We start from the raw sequence: 18,877 nt of genomic DNA on the forward strand, positions 1-18,877 counted from the left end.
ATATTAAATCACTGTGATACAATAAACTTCCGGGGGGGGGGGGGGAGTGAATACTTTTTATAGGCACTGAACTTGTTCATACAACAACTAACGCAATTTTGACGAATCTCTCCAGAACTCTCTAAAGCACTAATCAAACACTAATAAGCATTCCCAAGAAAGCTTTCAGTGCAACTGTATGAAATTATATTTCTGTCCTTTTACATCCTTTTCTCACCACCCAGGACCTCAAACAGCAATTATCAGACAGAAGAAGGCAATTTACTTCATTATGGCCCCAACAGGACACAATTCTTTCAGACCACCTTCCACTCTCCTTACTTGCCTGTACCACTGCAACTTAATCTCTCTCATTCTTATTTAGTTGTCTTTTTTTTCCTGTTAATCCAGTAGATAAAAATTTGGGATGTGTGAGGAATCTCAAACAAATCTATGTGGTCAAGGGAATAAAGTACAACTCTTCAAGACTACAACTGAAGTTTGTCACATACTTAGTTCTTGATGTTGTGGGGTGGGGGCAGAAACCACCTTACCACCATGTGGCCTTTTCAAATTGGAATGCTGCTTGCTGTTCATGATATGATCCCCACCACAGTGGGACTAACAAAAGCAGAGGAAAGTTAATAAATTGCTGGAAATTTATTCCACAGTCTTCAGTGTGCTGGAGGTCCATGAGTATCAGGGAACAGGAGTGAGTGCCATTGAAATTACCATTACAAAGGAAAAAAGTGCTAGGCAAACTGTAAGGTCTTAAGGTGGATAAGTCACTTGGACCAGCTGAACTACATCTCAGAGTTCTGAAGGAGGTGGCTGAAGAGATAGCAGATGCATTGGTCATGATCTTTCAAGAATCGCTTGATTCTGTCATGGTCCTGGAATATTGCAAATGTCACTCCTCTCTTTAAGAAGGGAAGAAGGCAAAAGAAAGGAAATTACAGGCCACTTCGCCTAATCTCAGTGGTTGGGAAAGCATTTATTAAAGATGCTTAAAGTACTTGGAGACTAATGATAAGTCAAAGTCAGCATGATTTCTGTAAAGGGGAATCTTGCCTAACAAATCTGTTAGAGTTCTTTGAGGAAGTAATAAGCAGGATGGACAAAGGAGAGGTAGTGGATGTCATTTACTTGGATTTTAGAAGGTATTTGATAAAGTACCACACACAAGGCTGCTTAACAAGATAAAATCCCACAGCATTACAGGAAAGATATTGGCATGGATAGCGGAATTGCTGACAGGCAGGAGGCAGAGGCTGGGCATAAGGGGGCCTTTTCTGATTGGCTGCCAGTGTCTAGTGGTGTTCCTCATGGGTCAGTATTAGGATCACGACTTTTTACACTGCTTGTCAGTGATTTAGATAATGGAATTGATGGCTTTGTGGCAAGGTTTGCAAATGATATGAAGATAGGTGGAGGGGTGCTGAGAAAGGTGGGTAGTGCCGAGAAAGCAAAGCGATTGCAACAGGACTTACAAATTGGAAGAATGGGCAAAAGTATGGCAGATGGAATAGTGTTGGGAAATGCATTTGGGTAAAAGGAACAAAAGTGCAGACACTATTATCTAAATTGGGAGAAAATCCAAACATCAGAGCTGCAAAAGGACTTAGCTTCCAATGTTCCTTAGATTCAGGATCAGTTCCTGAGGATTGGAGAATGGCTAACGTTATCCCACTTTTTAAGAAAGGAGGGAGGGAGAAAACAGAGAACATCGACCTGTCAGCCTGACATTGGTGGTGGGGAAGATGCTAGAGTCCATTATTAAGGATGAAATAGTGGCATATCTAGATAGCAGTGATAGGATTGGGCCGAGCCAGCATGGATTTACCAAGGGTAAGTCATGCTTAACTAATCTGTTGGAGTTTTTCCGAGGATGTAACCAGGAAGTTAGACAAGGGAGATCCAATGGATGTAGTGTACCTCAATTTTCAGAAGGCATTTGATAAGGTCCCACATAGGAGATTGGTGGGTAAAATCAAAGCTCATGGCATTGGGGGGAAGACATTGACATGGATAGAAAACTGGTTGGCAGATAGAAAGCAAAGGGTAACGGTGAATGGGTGTTTCTCGGAATGGCAGGTGGTGACTAGTGGGGTGCCACAGGGCTCGGTATTGGGAACACAGCTGTTTACGATTTATGTCAATGATTTAGATGAAGGCATTGAGAATAACATCAGCAAATTTGCTGATGATACTAAGCTGGGTGGCAGTGTGACATGTGATGAGGATGTTAGGAGAATTCAGGGTGACTTGGATAGGCTGGGTGAGTGGGCAGATACTTGGCAGATGACGTTTAATGTGAATAAGTGTGAGGTTATCCACTTTGGGAGTAAGAACAGGAAGGCAGATTATTATCTGAACGGTGTAGAGTTAGGTAAGGGAGAAATACAAAGAGATCTAGGAGTCCTTGTTCATCAGTCACTGAAGGTGAATGAGCAAGTGCAGCAGGCAGTGAAGAAGGCTAATGGAATGTTGGCCTTTATTACAAAGGGAATTGAGTACAAGAGCAAGGAAGTCCTCTTGCATTTGTACAGAGCCCTGGTGAGACCACACCTGGAATACTGTGTACAGTTTTGGTCTCCAGGGTTAAGGAAGGACATCCTGGCTGTAGAGAAAGTGCAGCGTAGATTCACGAGGTTAATTCCTGGGATGTCTGGACTGTCTTATGCAGAGAGGTTAGAGAGACTGGGCTTGTACACGCTGGAGTTAAGGAGATTGAGAGGGGATCTGATTGAAACATATAAGATTATTAAGGGATTGGACAAGATAGAGGCAGGAAATATGTTCCAGATGCTGGGAGAGTCCAGTACCAGAGTGCATGGTTTGAGAATAAGGGGTAGGTCATTTAGGACAGAGTTAAGGAAAAACTTCTTCTCCCAGAGAGTTGTGGGGGTCTGGAATGCACTGCCTCGGAAGGTAGTGGAGGCCAATTCTCTGGATGCTTTCAAGAAGGAGCTAGATAGATATCTTATGGATAGGGGAATCAAGGGATATGGGGACAAGTCAGGAACTGGGTATTGATAGTAGATGATCAGCCATGATTTCAAAATGGCGGTGCAGGCTCGAAGGGCCAAATGGTCTACTTCTGCACCTATTGTCTATTGTCTCATATAAGACTACCGGAAGGTTAACTTACAGGTTGAGTCTGTGGTAAAGAAGGCAAATGGAATGCTGGCATTCATTTCAAAGTGAATAGAATATAAAAAGAAGGAGATAAAGCTGAGGTTTTATTAGACAGTAGTCAGGCTGCACTTGGAGTATTGTCAACAGTTTTGGGCCCCATATCTCAAAATGGATGTGTTGTCATTGAAGAGAGTCCAGAGAAGGTTCATGAGGATTCGTCCAGGAATGAAGGAGGATGGCAAAAAGGTAAGTCTATGTATAGTCGAAATCTATAAGGCTATGGGCCAAAAACAGGCAAATGGGACTAGTTTACAGGGCAACAGAGCCAGAATGGATGAGTTGGGCTGACAGCCTTCTTCCATGCTGCATGGCTCTATGACTATTTGAAGCCGAAAAATCTAGAAGTCAAACAGGTTTGAAATTGTTGAGAACTGGTGTAGAAAGCAAAATGTCTCTTTATAATAGGCTAGATACCACGAAAATTACACTTGTATAGTGATGCTGCCTGAGAGAGGGTGGTGAGAATTGATAATCACAGATCACCCACCTGGACACCTGTAATAAGTAGGAGACAACAGAAAATAGAGGAGAGCGAGTGAAAAAAAAGTGTTGTAGCTGAAAATAGAAATTGCATTTTCTTTAAATCTTTGTTGCTTTCCCCCACCAACAAAGCTTAAAGGATCCCAGAGCACAACTTAAAAGAACACAGGATTTTCCTTGTGAGTTCTTGTTTTTATTTACTTCTTAACCAATAGCTAAAAACAGACGATCTGGTTATAATTAAAGTGCTATTTGTAGAAGCTTGCAAATTGTCTATCATGTTTCCAATGTTACACTGATTACAAAATATTTAATTAGCTGTGAAGTATCCAAGCACCTCCTGAGGTCATGAAAGGATAGGCAAATGCAACTTTTCTTTTTAATATCAATACATTTAATTCAAGTATAAGTGTGAATTTTATACCTTCTAATCACCCAGTGTAATTCTAAATTCTGGTATCAGGGAACAGAATTGCTTCAGAATAGTAGTAACCTAATCAATACCATACCCCAAATTTTTCCCCTTACCCTGAGATTTTTTTCTCCTTAATTACCTTTCCTGTTTCCCTATGAAAGTAAAGACTAATAGTAGCTGCCAAGTTGACAGGATGGTAAGGAAGGCATATGGCATGCTTGCCTTTATAAGTCAAGGTAATAAGTTTGGAAATAAGGAAGTTATGTGGCAGCTGTATGAAAATCTGGAGTATTGTATTCAATTCATAAACATGGGAGGAACTCAGCATTTTGTGTGCGTTGCCTGTATTGCATTCATTTCTGGTTGTCCCTTTATAGGAAAGGTTTGGAGGCTATGGGAAAGGGTCAGAAGAAGTTTACCAGCATGTTGCCTGGATTAGAGGAAAGGAGATAGATATAAGGAGATGTAGGTCAAATTTGAGTTGTTTTCTCTGGCATGGGAGATGCTAAGGGGACACCTAATAGAAGGTTATAAGATTATGTGCAGCATAGGTAGAGAGCTTTGTTCCCAGGGTTGAATATTCGAGGACATGCATTTGAGGTGGAAGGCAGAAAGTTCAAAAGAGATGTGTGGGGCAAGAGATATGATTGGGAGCCAGGATCAGCTGGCTCTGGCTTCATGGCTATGGATCCACTTTTGTGAACTTCAGTTCTGAATGTTATTTGGTAATTATTTGCATGATTAATTTTGTTCCAGCACATTGGGTATTTGATGGTCTTCCTTTATTCATGGGTTCTTTTAGGCTTCTTTGTTTTGCAGCTGGCTGTAAGGAAAGGATTGTCAAGATTGTATAATGTGTGGATTATAAATGGATAATAACGTGGATAATAAATGTACTTTGAGCTGCAAACTTTTACACAGGGAGTGGTGAGTGCCTGGGATGCATTGCCGAAGATGGTGGTGGAGGTAGATATGGGAGAGGTTTTTAGACAAATAAATTTATATACAAAGAGTGGCGAGAAGTAAACTATGTGTAGGATGAGGGATTAGTTTAATTAGATGCCATTAGCTTAATTAGTTCAAACAGCATTGTGGGCCAATGGACCGGTGCCTGTGCTATATTGTACTGTATTTAAAATCTGCCTTCGCCTCCTTTTTTGGCACTGAATTACAAATATGTCTACACTGTTCATAAAAAATATTTTTCCTTCTGTCATCACTGACCCATCACCAATTATTTTCAATTTATGCTCTTTGCTCCTCCCCTATCTGCTGAAGAGAATGATTTTCTTGTGCTCACTATTCAAAGCCATCTTGATTTTGACCGACTCTGTCAAATAACCTCTCAGTATTTTCTGCTTTGATGAAATACGTTATTGCATCTGTGATATTTAGGCCTTTTCTTCTATTGTCGATTTGATAGTCCGCACTAAATCTCTGTCCGATCTGGTCAGGTAATAGAGCACATTCAGATATTGTGAGGTGGGTGTATGAGAAAATATCACCATCCGTTTTAAAAGATCACAGAAACTAGCTGATTGAACATTTGATGAAGGGGATAATGCAAGAGGATTATTTTTAGTAAAAATGCTTTATCTTAAGAGCCTTGTGTCATTGTTCATTTCCATTTAAGGAGATCTAACCTTGGTGCCTAACTTTGCTCCGGAAGTTGTTCTAATATTGTGAATGATGAGGAAATTCAACAGACATTGCCAGCATCTTCATTTTCACAAGCTCTCTGGAGAGCAACTGAGAAATGTCTGAAGCTGTCACGTTAGTTGATGATCTAGATGACACATCGGCAAAACGGCAGTGCTCCCAGTCATTGATTCATATATACTGAATCCTGGAAAATCTCCTGTTACTATTATTGTGATAAATTGCAATGGTTATAAGTTAAAGTTAACCCACAGAACAGTTAAATTTCTTACTGATCAAGAGTTTTCATATTTCATTTTTGTTAGGAAAATTAAATTGCACAGGTTAACCACAGCCTTTCATAAACATGTTTTGAATTTGGCTATAGTATGGTTATTACGGTCTGGCACAATTCACACAGGGTTGCTAACTGATTGCCTTGACACAAAGCACCAAGTTCACTAGAAAGAACTATCCATGCAGAAGGGAATATTACATCAGTTCTAGCCATCTCATTTACATAATGATATTGTACAAAAATTATTTATAACTGCAGACGATTTATTAATAGCATTGGAGCAATTAACAGCTAATTTAAGTAATTTACTGCATAATTAATCATAAGTCATAACTCACAAGCCTTAAAACTCTTTGGACTTTAAAAAAAAACAAGCTGCTTTAATTTCCTCTACTTTTAGTAAAATTATGAAATCCAGAATTGAGTAAAGGGTCTTTCAGTTTATTGCTTCAGTTAGCATCCAACGACTGTAGTGTAAATCAAGAGTTATCCAGATTTAAGTAAATTAAAATGGCAAAAAGTTATTCATTCTTACGGTTAAGTTGACACAAGGCACTGCCCAATCTTCTTTGTCTAGTGATCAATTAAGTAAGAGATGTTATGATACCAGCCCCCTCCTTTGTGAGAATTGCAAGAACTCTAGTTAAGGGGGGTCAATGACCCGAGAGAGAGAGCAAGAGAGAGAGAGAGACAGGCTGAATGGACACAGGAAATGGAAAGACAGCGACGTGCTGGATACCGCATTCCACTGGGACAAAAGCTGGCGACTGTGGCATTGTTCTCAGGAGACACCTGGGAACTGCAGACGTGCCAACTCACAGGGACATTGTAAAGCCCTCGGGCAAAGTGGGCTGGTTGAGAGAGAGATTGCATCACCTGCAACCTGATTGACACCTGAGATCCCGTGAGGCAGTATAAAGAAGGGTCTGAAAGAGGACGACCCTCAGACGCACCAAGGAGACACCAAGAAGCACGATAACGCTTCCCGTGGGAACGGGAAGCCATTTTGAAATAAGCCACGTGCGTTAAATTCCGAATGCGGGGTTTGTGGCTGGAACCAACGGAAGATCGCTTTATTTAACACCAGGGAAGCCAAATCCCCTGAGGCTGAGGATTTGATTCATAAAGACAACGGCAAGTGTTATCTTTTCCTAACAATCTCTCTCTCTCTCCAACACGTGAAACCAAAAAGGGAAAAGCCTGCAGACTTCAGAGTGACTCTTTATATTTCCAATTGGACTCAGTATTATATACCCTAGACAACGAAAGAGCTTATTTCTGAGTGATTATTAATGTACCTGCGTTTTAGATTGAGTATTGACGCATGTTATCTGAATGTTTGTATAAACCTTAATTTTTGTGCCCCTTTATTAATAAAACGTTTGAAAATAGTAGCATCCGACTCAGCTGATCCATCTATCTTTGCTGGTAAGTTACCTGGTTACGGGGTTTTCGTAACAGAGAGAGTATGCAGGCTGAGTACAAATGGGGTGAGGGAAGGGGAAATTTAGTGAGCAAGATTGGCACCAGGGGAGGGAGATGTTGTTGAACAAGATCCAGGCCAGACAGGAATGAATTAAGAGGTTGAAGTGGGTGGAGTCTGCGGCCCACACTGACTTACAAAGATCGAGTGTAGTGTGCTCAGACAACGGGGGGGGGGGGGGGGGGGGGGGGCGGTTGTTGACCTCAGCTGGTTGGAGGGGGAGGGTAAGAAGGTCACTACTTCTTCAAGGTTGAAAAAAAAGGTTGATCCTCAAAACTAGATTTTCATTATTTGATGAATATTATAAATGCTAATTATGCACTCTATTGGCGCAACACTATATCCAATCATTGTTACTGTTGATCATTAAGCATTTACATAAATTCTAATTGGCATTTACCTAACTATTTTGAAGTTTTGTTAACAAGCAACACACACAAAGTGCTGGAGGAACTCAGTAGGCCAAGCAGCATTTATAGAAAGGAGAGCAGTCAACATTTCGGGCCAAGACCCATTCAGCTGGACTGGAGAATGACAGATGAGGAGGTGAGTTAAAAGGTGGGATGGGGGAAGGAGAGGGCGAAAAAAAAATTGTTAACTAACTCCACATGAAGAACTTTAAATTCTGTTGAACTTCTTCCTCTGTGTTCCTTCAGCTACAATGATCTAAAAGGATCATCTGCTGAAAGTAGAGAACACCAAAGAAAATAATCTCTAAAGCCTTTTTTTCATGATCATCAAAATGCTTTGGATTACTGAGCAAAGATAGGCATATTATTTTCTTTTTGCACCATCCTAATTATATGATGCCACATCAGCAACTAGCATTTTACACGACTAGCATTAAGACTGCATTGGCTAAAGGTAGAATATGAGTTGTCTTATGTTCAAATATCCTCAAGGCTACAAATACCTAGACAGCTGACAAATATAACAGAGAACAGAAATCTGATTCCCCAGTAGGGTGGAGAGTTGAAGGATAGGGCAATCTCATGTTTTACAAATTTATCAGTCACCTTATGCCAAATTGGAATAACTCCATCAAATTTGTTCAGACCAATGACAGCTCAGTAGACAACATATGAATAAATTTTGTTTCTTTAATGGTTCTAGTATTCCAGAAAACTAAGCCCCTTTCATACTAATTCCTCTATTTTGTGACATGAATTATGAAAAGGCACTCATGGAGAGATGTCAGACTGCACGAAATTCTAAGACACCTGGGGCGAATGAAGATAATAATCAGCCTAGCACACCTATAAATCATTGCTATTTGACAAATAATAGAATGAAGACAGTTACTTTAATTAAATGTGCTGGCAGTACTGAATTAAAATACCCTTTAGTTTCAACATTATGCACTATCTCTAATGCTAGTTTCTCAAAAGCAGCTATATCACTCAAGGACATAGCTAAACACATGCACTGTGCATTAATCTATGCACTCTTATTTCCCTGAGGTAGCAGACTGGCGAGCTTGGAATGTAGCATTTGTTTTAGTACCTGGTGATATCTGGCTGGAAGCTCTTACTGCGTGACTCCTTTAATCTCTCCAGGCCACGTCTGGACCTTTCATATGGTTAGAATGTTTTCTGGGACACCTCAAAGAAAAACAACTAAGGCCATAGATGATCGCACTGATTTTTGAAAACATGCAAAGAAGTACTTTTCTGAGTCAGAAGATTGTTGGGCTGTATTATATTGAAGATGTTAACTGAGATCATGGGGAAATGAGTATTCCTTTGTCTTTTTTCATGTTTCTGCTCCCAAATAAACTGGAATAATTCCTTGTTGGTGTAAGTAGTGGCAATAAGCAAAGGACAGCATAGAGATGTGGGAGCATTGAATCCTGATATCTTTGGGGAATCAGTAAAATTTTTATGCTGATGTCATTTTCACATGCTGAGGGAGACAAAATAGTTCATTTGAATTTGTGATAGATGCATTAGCTGACATGAAGGACAATTCCAGGTCAAACTTGGAAAGGATGCCCAAGGTAAAGATAAAGGGGATATGATGGTGTTTAATACTTTGTTACCTTAAATCATGCAAAACTGCGCTGCAGCAAATAACATAACCCACTGGTGTCCCTTTTATAGTAATAGCTCCAACCAGAGAGATGAATAACTCTGTTTGAACATTTTGCAGTCAGAATACCCAGTATGCATATGGTTCCACTTCTGCCTCACCAGCCTGACATCTTCCATTATCCCTTCCTTTCCTTCCTCCAAAATACAATGATACTTGCTGAATTCCAAATAGGGAGAAGAATACCTGGGACGAAAAATGCTGGCTCCAATACAAACTGGGACAAACCGAATGAAAAAGTGTTCGACAACAGCACCCTACATAAAAGGAAGTGTAAGCTTGAATTTGATATAATCAAAGTAAATTTCATCCTCCCCTGGCAGCAACATAATAAGAGAGCAGTTCAAAGCGAGCAGCTCTATTTTCAGGTATATTGTGGCAAAGTTTTAGCATGTACTTATAAAAGGAATCAGGTTGCTCAGTTAATGTGGGACTCTTAACTTATTTCACAGAAGGCTGTCTGTTGAGGCTGCTTTGCCATGATAATCTAAAAGACCAAGGTTCACTAATTTACGTTCCAAATATTTTTTTGTTAGCTACATTCTCATAACACCATCTATCTTGTGCCCACACCTCTAACTTCCCAGATCGAACCAGCTGCTTGCAGTATTTTTCCAAACCTGGTGCAATACATGAATCTAAAGTGGGCTTGGAAATTAATCTGAACACCTAAATCAAGAATGATGTATTTTGTTTAAAAAACCTGAATGTAAGCTTATTTCCTTTAATATTTAGATACAGTAGATAGACTCACTTAGTCCTACTTTGGAGAATGAAGCTGCATTCAGAAGATAGTATTTGGATTGCACTTACTGGGTTTAAGTACCAAATGTGACTGGGAACAAAATGTGATTGAAGTGAAGAGAGAACATTGAGGCGTTTGATTATCATTCTAAGAAAAGTCCGTATCACATGCCGAGTGAAATAACTTTCACATTTCTGTGCCTTCTGTACGAACAGCAGGAAAGATAAAATTGTGTTTATAACTTTGGCAGAGAGAGATGTGCAGCTGGTCTAGACAGGGAGAAAGGACAAGTGCTGAAAACTGTGCATTTACCCCTTTGACGTGTAAGGTCTACCTATCTATCCATCTGAGTTCTTGCAAATCTCATGGCAAAGTGAAGCAGAAATCTTTAGAAGTCTAACCATTTAAATTACAGGAAAGGTGAATGTAATCTGTATTAATTCCTTTTATAGCATTTTATAGGAAGTGAAATCTGAGTCTGAAATTCATCAAATAGGTTTGAGATGGATGTTCACTTTTCAGGGCCACAGAACTTTTTTGCCAAGCTCAGCTTTCTAAGAGAGCAAGTGAAAGAGATCAAAGAGTTGATTTTGAGTCGTTAAACTTCCAATCAGTATTCTTTGTTCAGCTTCTTGTCGTAATCGGGAGACAGTTTTCTGTTCTTAATGAAAATGGAAAGCAATAATTAGTCTGAATTTAAAAGGACAGCTTTGCAAACAAACAGTACTATCTATGGAGCACAGGATGCTGGTCCAGAGCATTGGGCTGGTTGCAATGTAAAATAATAAGGTTATGTTAATTGGCTTGTTTCAAACCAGACAACACTAACTAAGTTATTTAGTTCAAGGAAGCTTGCTGACCAGATTGATACTATCACTTAGCACATCAAATAGCTGATCTATTAATAGTTGGAAGGTTTGGGTGCTCTGAGAGTCAGCGTCACTGCATTAATTGTGGGTATCTCTGAACTGCATCCGAGAACCTTTTAGACCACATGTGTGAAAAGGTATCTGAAAAAAAATCATGTGTGTGAAGACACCCAAGTGGCAGAAAAACTGCATAAGTGTAAGAGAGCAGTCAGGTTTCATAGGAATGGTCTGAGAACATCAAGAAGAATGACAGAAAGACAGGGTGTCTAGAATCTATTCCTCTGCCTTCGCTTTCTGCGATGGATGATTTATTCATCTGCAATTTGTTGAGATGTCTTTTTAGCTTGTAGGAATGGTACCTGTATTTTGGAACTCCTTTGTATTTTAGAAATAATTTTAAATTTGAAAATATTTCATAAGATAGAGAACATCTGTGAGTTTTAAATGTCTTTTAAGAATTTTGTCTGGATTTAAAAGCATATTACTAAAAATAAATGAATTGTATAATTGTATTTAAACTATTTTGTTAGCTGGAAGTATTTCCTCCTTGGTCAGGTGGGGGGGGGGGGGGAGGTGTGAGGTCGTGACCGACTGCTCAAATACTGAGTGTATGCAGCCGAACAACATGGAGGACAAAAAGGAAATTGAACTAGTCTTTGAAGAGTAGGTAGCTGCAGTATAACCTCCCCTTAGTGAGGGTACCCACAGCTACCTATGTTGGATTGGGCTTAAGATCTTCATTTGAGTTTAGAACTTTGCGGTCAAGAAACCCAATGCCATCACAGATTGCTTTACCCGCCCAATATCCATTGTGCAAGGACTGAACTTGTGAACCAGCTCTCTGATACCCAACAAACAAGGGACTGTTCCTGGGACAAGACAAGAAGTTTAATCTGCTGTGGTGGTCCTATGAACAGTCCTAACATTATGTCCTTCTTGACAGTTGATGCCCCTCAATGTATGCTGTACCCTTTCTATTTTCAGTTTTCCTTTAGAGTTTCTTTCAACCATGTTATAGAGTCATAGAGCACAGGTACAGCTCATTCGGCCCATCTAGTCTCTGCCAACCTATCATTCTGCCTAGATCCATCTGCCTCCATACGCCTCCCGTCATTCTACTAATCCAAATTTCTCTTAAAATTTGAGAGAAAGCCTTCCAAACCCTTATTACCCTCTGAGTAAAGTGCCCTTTAAATATTTTACCTTTAACCTATGACCTCTAGTTCTAATGTCACCCCTCAGTGGAAAAAACCTGCTTGCATTTACTCTATATATGGCCCTCATAATGTTGTGTACCTCCGTCAAATCTCCCCTCATTTTTGTAGGAGAATGAGGGGAAAATTAATGGAGGTAAATGGAGGATATATGCAGAATTATGGAAGAACATTGATTTATTAACTGAGCGGGGATAATATGCGGCAATCAAGAGATGGTATACTTTTCTATGTTTAATCATGAGACCTCTGAGATATGGAGAACTTACAGTGGTACTCCTTCTGAACTGTGTCCCACAGCACCACTACCTCTGGTAGTTTACCCTGCTTGTGATACCAAATGTGACTAAGGAGTGTATTGGAAGGGTTTCATATCATGGATATAACTGTGTTTAGACATTAATTCCCAATTTAGACATCTGGTTCCAGATCTTCAAGCTCAGGACATTGCAAGGTCAACTTTCATATATTTGTAGTGCATATGTGCATAAATATAGTTTTTAAAATGTCTAATACCTTGCTTTCATGAAAACGAATTGATGGCAATTGTACAGACTGTGATATTTTAACAGACTGGAGCTAAAATTAATGACTTTGTGATAAATCCAATCTATAGAAATATTTCCAGCTTTTTACATCCCAAGTATGCTGTCCATTATATTCTACTTTTTGTTGAAGCTCCACTCATTAATTATGCAGTGTGCTGCAGTTTAATGGTGCTTCTCTTGATTGATCTTGAATAATCCACGTATCTAATGATTGGACACTGTTAATGCCTGTTGACTCTACAGCACTTAAGATGAAATCCACACTGAATCTGGTGACTCAGACAGATGTGTCTGTAGGAGGTGGCATTAGGAGAGAACAAAATAACTGAAGGAGTTGATCAGAATTAGAATCAAACTTATTGTTACTGTCTTATATGATGTGAAATGTGCTGTTCTGCGGCAGGGAGGATGAGCAGCAAGTACATGCTTAATTTATTTGCGTTTTTTGAAGGGATATGCGGCCTTTTATGTACTGCATGACCCCAATATGAATTCCAAATGTAGAGCTTCATTGTTCAACTAACCAATGCAAGTTGTGTAATGAGGAATATTAGCTTATTCAAGATTAAAGATCTTAGTTGCTGAAAATCCAAAATACTTTTGTTTGACCCAAAAATTTTCTATTGTTTCCCTGTGCTCGAACTGAAGTTTAGCATCATTGTAAACCAGGATAATACCACTTTGAATTTTTCATCTCATTCATACCCTACCTAAACTTATATCTTTGCTTTGTAGTAGTAATAGATAATATCTTTTAACTTTCTTCATCTGAAAATTTTGCTGTTGATTTTTAGATGAGGGACTGCCAACTATTTGGATAAATGAGTAAGTTTTTTTAATAAAACAATATACTACAGATATGGTAAATCATAAACAAAAGAAGATACTACCAGAAATACTTTGTTCTAGTGAAAAACAAGCACAGAATATTCACTGTATATTATTGTACATTTATTGCACATATAATACAGTGGATTCTAGTTAATTTGGTCATTGGTTAATTGAGACGGCCCTATATTTAGGATAACTCTTAAAGAACAAAAACAAATTGAGAAAATAGCTGGGATTCCCTTCATTTATTTGGGACATGATGCCGCTTAACTGGGGCAGGAGGCTGTTGCCAAACTACTTCTAACCAGCATCAGTCGTGTGCACTTGCTTGGCTGTTAGACTTCACACAGCATATTGAAGAGTTTCTAAAAAGTGTCAGTTGCAGGTGTTGGTGTTCAAAAAGCTGCAATTTTTGTCACTGATAGTTGTTGAGAAATATGAAGCAAGACAACTCAGAACTGTTTTGCTCCTGCAGTTTCAAGCATTCAAACCTGAAGATGCCGGAAACAGCCAGGAGTGCAAGTGAAATGATTTTCACTACTTCAACAAGTTAGGACCTATGAAGAAATTGAAGGTATTGATAACTATCTTGAATGCTACAATGAAAATGAAGGTTTGGAGGATACAATTGTCGGCAGCATTGTATGAAAGCAATTCATTATCTGCACTAGGTGTCTGCACAGATTTTGTTCATTTACAGTCAAAAGAAAGTGATGAGGGTGACTTCCTCTGTCGATAAGTATTAGGGAATAATACAGTTTTATAGTACTGTAGTACTATTGGTAGTGTTCTAATTTTTTCTCTATTTCATTTAAATACATGATTTGTTACTCAGTTTGTCTTTTTTAAACCACTGTATATAATTGTCTATAATTAGTCAACATGTCAACAAACATCTATGAATGCTGCTGGTCATGCTAAGTATATCTAGCATTTTCTGCTTATTCATTTTATAGTTTTTATGTTTCGATGGATTGTAATTGCTCTTTACTTATAGGAAATTAATAGACCTGCGACAGTGAAATTACACTATAACTTTAAGAACCTTACTTCTAAACTTAGAGTCACTTACTTAAGCACTACTAAGAACATCTCTGAACATTTACTATTAATTTGGTTCTATTGTCTTGTGATACAGTAGTTATTCAAAAACAGAAGAATGAATGATCTGTTTTGGCAATTAAACATATAAAATGGAAACAATCAGCCTCTCTCTTCTACTTTCCAATGTCAATTCACATGGTCAAAGAGACTTTTCCAACTGAGGAGAGTATTTGCTCTCAAACCCACTTCCACCTCAGAGCCATTTTCCACTCCATGTCCACAACACTTCACAAATTTCCTCTGCACTCCAAGTCAACTTTCAATACATAAACTCTCCCTTCCAACAAATCACCTCAATAAAATCTTCTCCCTCTGCTTTTTCAATCCAAATGCATTGAAAATTCTTACACTTTAATCATTAATCTTAACTCAGAAACACATCTTTCTAACCCATCCCCAATTGCGATTTTTTACCCTTTTACCTCATTCGAAATTTGCAGACTCTGTCCTCTCCAATTCTGATACCATATCAATTTCAGCCTCCTCTCCAACAACTCCACAATGACTTCATTCCCAATTCATAGCTTTTTTAAAAAAAAAGACATTTTATCTGAGACAACAATCAGCAATGTATTACCTTCCATAAAAATACAAGATCTGACAGCAAATTTTGTTTTTCTCCACCAGCTTCTTCCAGTTAATCTTGTGTCACTTGTCTTTGAATCATTTGCCGTCATGACCAATAGTCCCAGATTAAATTTTGAAATCAGAGTTTTGAAAATACCAAAACAAAACATGCAACACGTACTTTCCAAGAACTTGTCACTTGTTGCACAGTCAAATTTTCAAAGCATTACCTCCAACAGAATTTTTTGTTTGCATGAGTAAAGGGGTATAAGTGGGGTGTGTAACAGAAAATGTAATTGGAGAATAATTTGAGATCTATTAAATAAACTCCAGTTTTTATGTTACCGTGATGATCTACAAATTAGCTGTAATGGCAAATGAAGGAGCTGACTGCAAGAACCATTCGAACCATGGAAGTTTAAACTACCAATAATTGCTCAACTTTCCAGGTATGGATCTAATATACTTACTTTTGGGCAACATAAATAAGTGCAAATGGTTGCCCAAAGGGAAGTATATTAATTGCATACTTAGCAAGTTGAAGGATAGATACAAATGTATGTATTGAATAACACTACATTTATTTGCGTTATCATAGCTTACACTGATGGACGCCAGAGAGGCAGCAGAAATTTGAAGCTTTGAAAGTGAGATTGTCATTCTCCTACTCCTAGATATTTATTATTGGAGATTATTGCTTTTTGTCGTGAACTACATATACCTGTTTGGACACGCTCCCTGCTGACTGCTCCTGTGGCTCCTCCCACAGACCCCTGTATAAAGGCGGTTGGAGGCACTGCTCCTCCCTCAGTCTCCAGGATGTTGTGTGATGGTCTCTTGCTGCTCACAGTGCTTTCTTCCAGCTAATAAAAGCCTATCTCTCGCCTCACGTCTCCGAGAGTTATTGATGTTGCATCACTTTTACAATGGCTAGATGAATATGCAAGCTGTTCTTTTAATAGCAATATTATTTTTTTCACAAGCAACAGGAAGATATCTATAGGAAAATACTAGAGAGTGGCATCTCACTTGAAAGCAATAATCTCACTTAATCCTCACCTTATATTTTAAGGTTTATTTAATAAGATGCCTGCTATATCAACCAACTTAGATAATACATACAGCATTGCTAGTAAGATTGTAACTTGATGAAATATACTAGAATCGATTCAATATCATTTCTAAAATTTAATTTTTCATACAGAAAAAAACAAAAGGTAATTTATTTCAGGAAATCACTACGTTACTTATCATGAGCTATTTCGAAGCTGAAGCTCATTTAGATTATACTGTTGTGCAATTAAATCCTCAAGTAATCTCATCAGGTTTAAGAGATTATTACTATAGATCTATCTGTTATATTTTAAATAACGGGAACAATCTTTAAATTCATCTTTCATAGGAAACATGCATTTACCAGCAATTGTAGCTATGTTAAGAATGCAAAACGTACCAGCCTACGAATCTCTCTTTCACAGTCTTTCTTTATCCTGGAGATCTCCTCTTGGTGCAGGTGGTACACGTTTCTTATTTCTGCAGCCTTCATCTTATCAGCATGAATAGCCTGACTTAACGCTTCTTCCACTTGTTTCTTAGATCCCTTTAGTTCTGAGATCTCCTGTTGCAGCTTGATTTTCTCAAACTCAAACACCTTTTTAGCCTCTTCTTTAGCTTCGTTGTAAAGCATTGTTTTAACTTTGTCGGCGGCTCCATCTCGCAAGGCATTAACAAGTGCTTGAAGTCTCTGGTTCTCAGTGTCTTTGATTTTGATGACTCTGAGAAGTTCTCCTTCATGTTGCCTCAGCAGAGTCTCTCGCGCAGACTGCAGCTCTTTCATTTTCTCCTCGTGTAGCTTGGCTTTGAGTTCGGTCACCAACACAGTGTGCTTGTGCTGCTCTTGCTCTTTGATCAGCTTAGCCTCTTGGTTTTTTTCTCGTTCCAACTTGCTAACCTGAGGAATATAACACAGAAAATCCACCTGTTATTTTCTTAGATTAATGCTTTATATTTCAAGTGCACAAGTAGATGGCCCCATGTTGCTATTGGTCACTCTGATTCACAAAGTTCTAGCTGCAGGAGTTTCTCGTTGCTTACAATATCCACTCCATGTACAAGGAAAATGATCCAACCATATAAATATTTCTTCCTTCAGTTTTAATAAAGACATTTAAATATTTTGTACAATATTTTTCATTTAACGAAGTTATTTATGCTACAAACACAAGAGATTCTGCAGATGCTGGAAATCTAGAGCAAAACACACAAAATACTGGAGGAACTCAGCAGGTCAGGCAGCATCTATGGAGAAGAATGAACAGTCAATGCTTTGAGCTGAGAGCCATCATTAGAACTAGAAAGGAAGGGGGAAGAAGCCGAAGGAAGAAGGTGGGAGGATGGGAATGAGTACAAGCTGACAGGTGATAGGTAGAAGAGGGAAAGGGCTGAAAAGGTAAAAGGTTATTTATGCTATAATTCTTCTCAAAGACTAAATGATACCAGCTAGAAATATATGTTTTGACAATACTGAGCACCAATCTTATAGAGTTTGGAGGAAGTTAATTAAGGGCAAGGCAGTGGATATTGAATACATAGACTTTAGTTTTTGTCACGGTCCTGCATGGGAGATTGGTTAAGATGGTTCTGTCACTTGGCATTCAGGATGAGGTAGTAAATTGGATTAAACATTGTCTTCATGAAAGAAGCCAGAGTGTGGTAGATGGTTGCCTCTCTGACAGGAGGCCTGTGACTAGTGGTATGCCACAGGGATTGGTGCTGAGTCTGTCATTGTTTGTCATCTATATCAAAAATCTGGATGATAATGTGGAAAAATGGATCAGCAAATTTGCAGATGACTCCGAGATAGGGGGGTGTAGTAGAAAGCATGGAAAACTACGGAGCTTGCTGCAGGAACTGGAAAAGCTGGAAAAAATGGTCTGAAAAAGGCAGATGGAATTTAAAGCAGACAAGTATATGGTGTGGCACTTTGAGAGGACCAACCAGGGTAAGTCTTACACAGTGAGCGGTAGGGCACTGAGGAGTGCCGTGGAACAGAGGGATCTGGAACACAGATCTATAAATCATTGAAAGTGGCGTCACAGGTAGATAGGGTCTTAAAAAAAGCTTCTGGCACATTGACCTTCAGTGAGCTTTTGGCACATTGTCCTTCATAAATCAATGTGTGAGTACAGGAGTTGGGATGCTATGTTGAAATTGTATAAGATGGTGAGGCCTAATTTGGAATACTGTGTGCAGTTTTGGTCACCTACCTATAGGAAAGATGTAAATAAGATTGAAAGAGTGCAGAAAAAATTTAAAAGGATGTTGCCGGGACTTGAGGACCTGAATTATAGGGAAAGGTTGAATAAATTAGGACTTTATCTCTTCAGATGTAGAAGATTAAGGGGAGATTTGACAGAGATA

At 38.8% G+C, this 18,877-nt stretch overlaps 1 protein-coding gene across 12 annotated transcripts in view; it reads right to left on the reverse strand.

Annotated features, from left to right (window-relative positions):
• Positions 1–18,877, reverse strand: part of jakmip3 (Janus kinase and microtubule interacting protein 3) — a 347,134-nt gene that overhangs the window by 208,486 nt on the left and 119,771 nt on the right. For all 12 annotated transcript variants that reach the window (XM_073027549.1, XM_073027548.1, XM_073027547.1 and 9 more), the window contains exon 3: positions 16,911–17,408. In XM_073027549.1, coding sequence (XP_072883650.1) covers positions 16,911–17,408 — 498 coding nt within the window. The remainder of the gene's footprint in view (positions 1–16,910; positions 17,409–18,877) is intronic.

This window comes from Hemitrygon akajei, chromosome 23 (genome assembly GCF_048418815.1).
Source record: "Hemitrygon akajei chromosome 23, sHemAka1.3, whole genome shotgun sequence".
NCBI classification, from domain to species: domain Eukaryota; kingdom Metazoa; phylum Chordata; class Chondrichthyes; order Myliobatiformes; family Dasyatidae; genus Hemitrygon; species Hemitrygon akajei.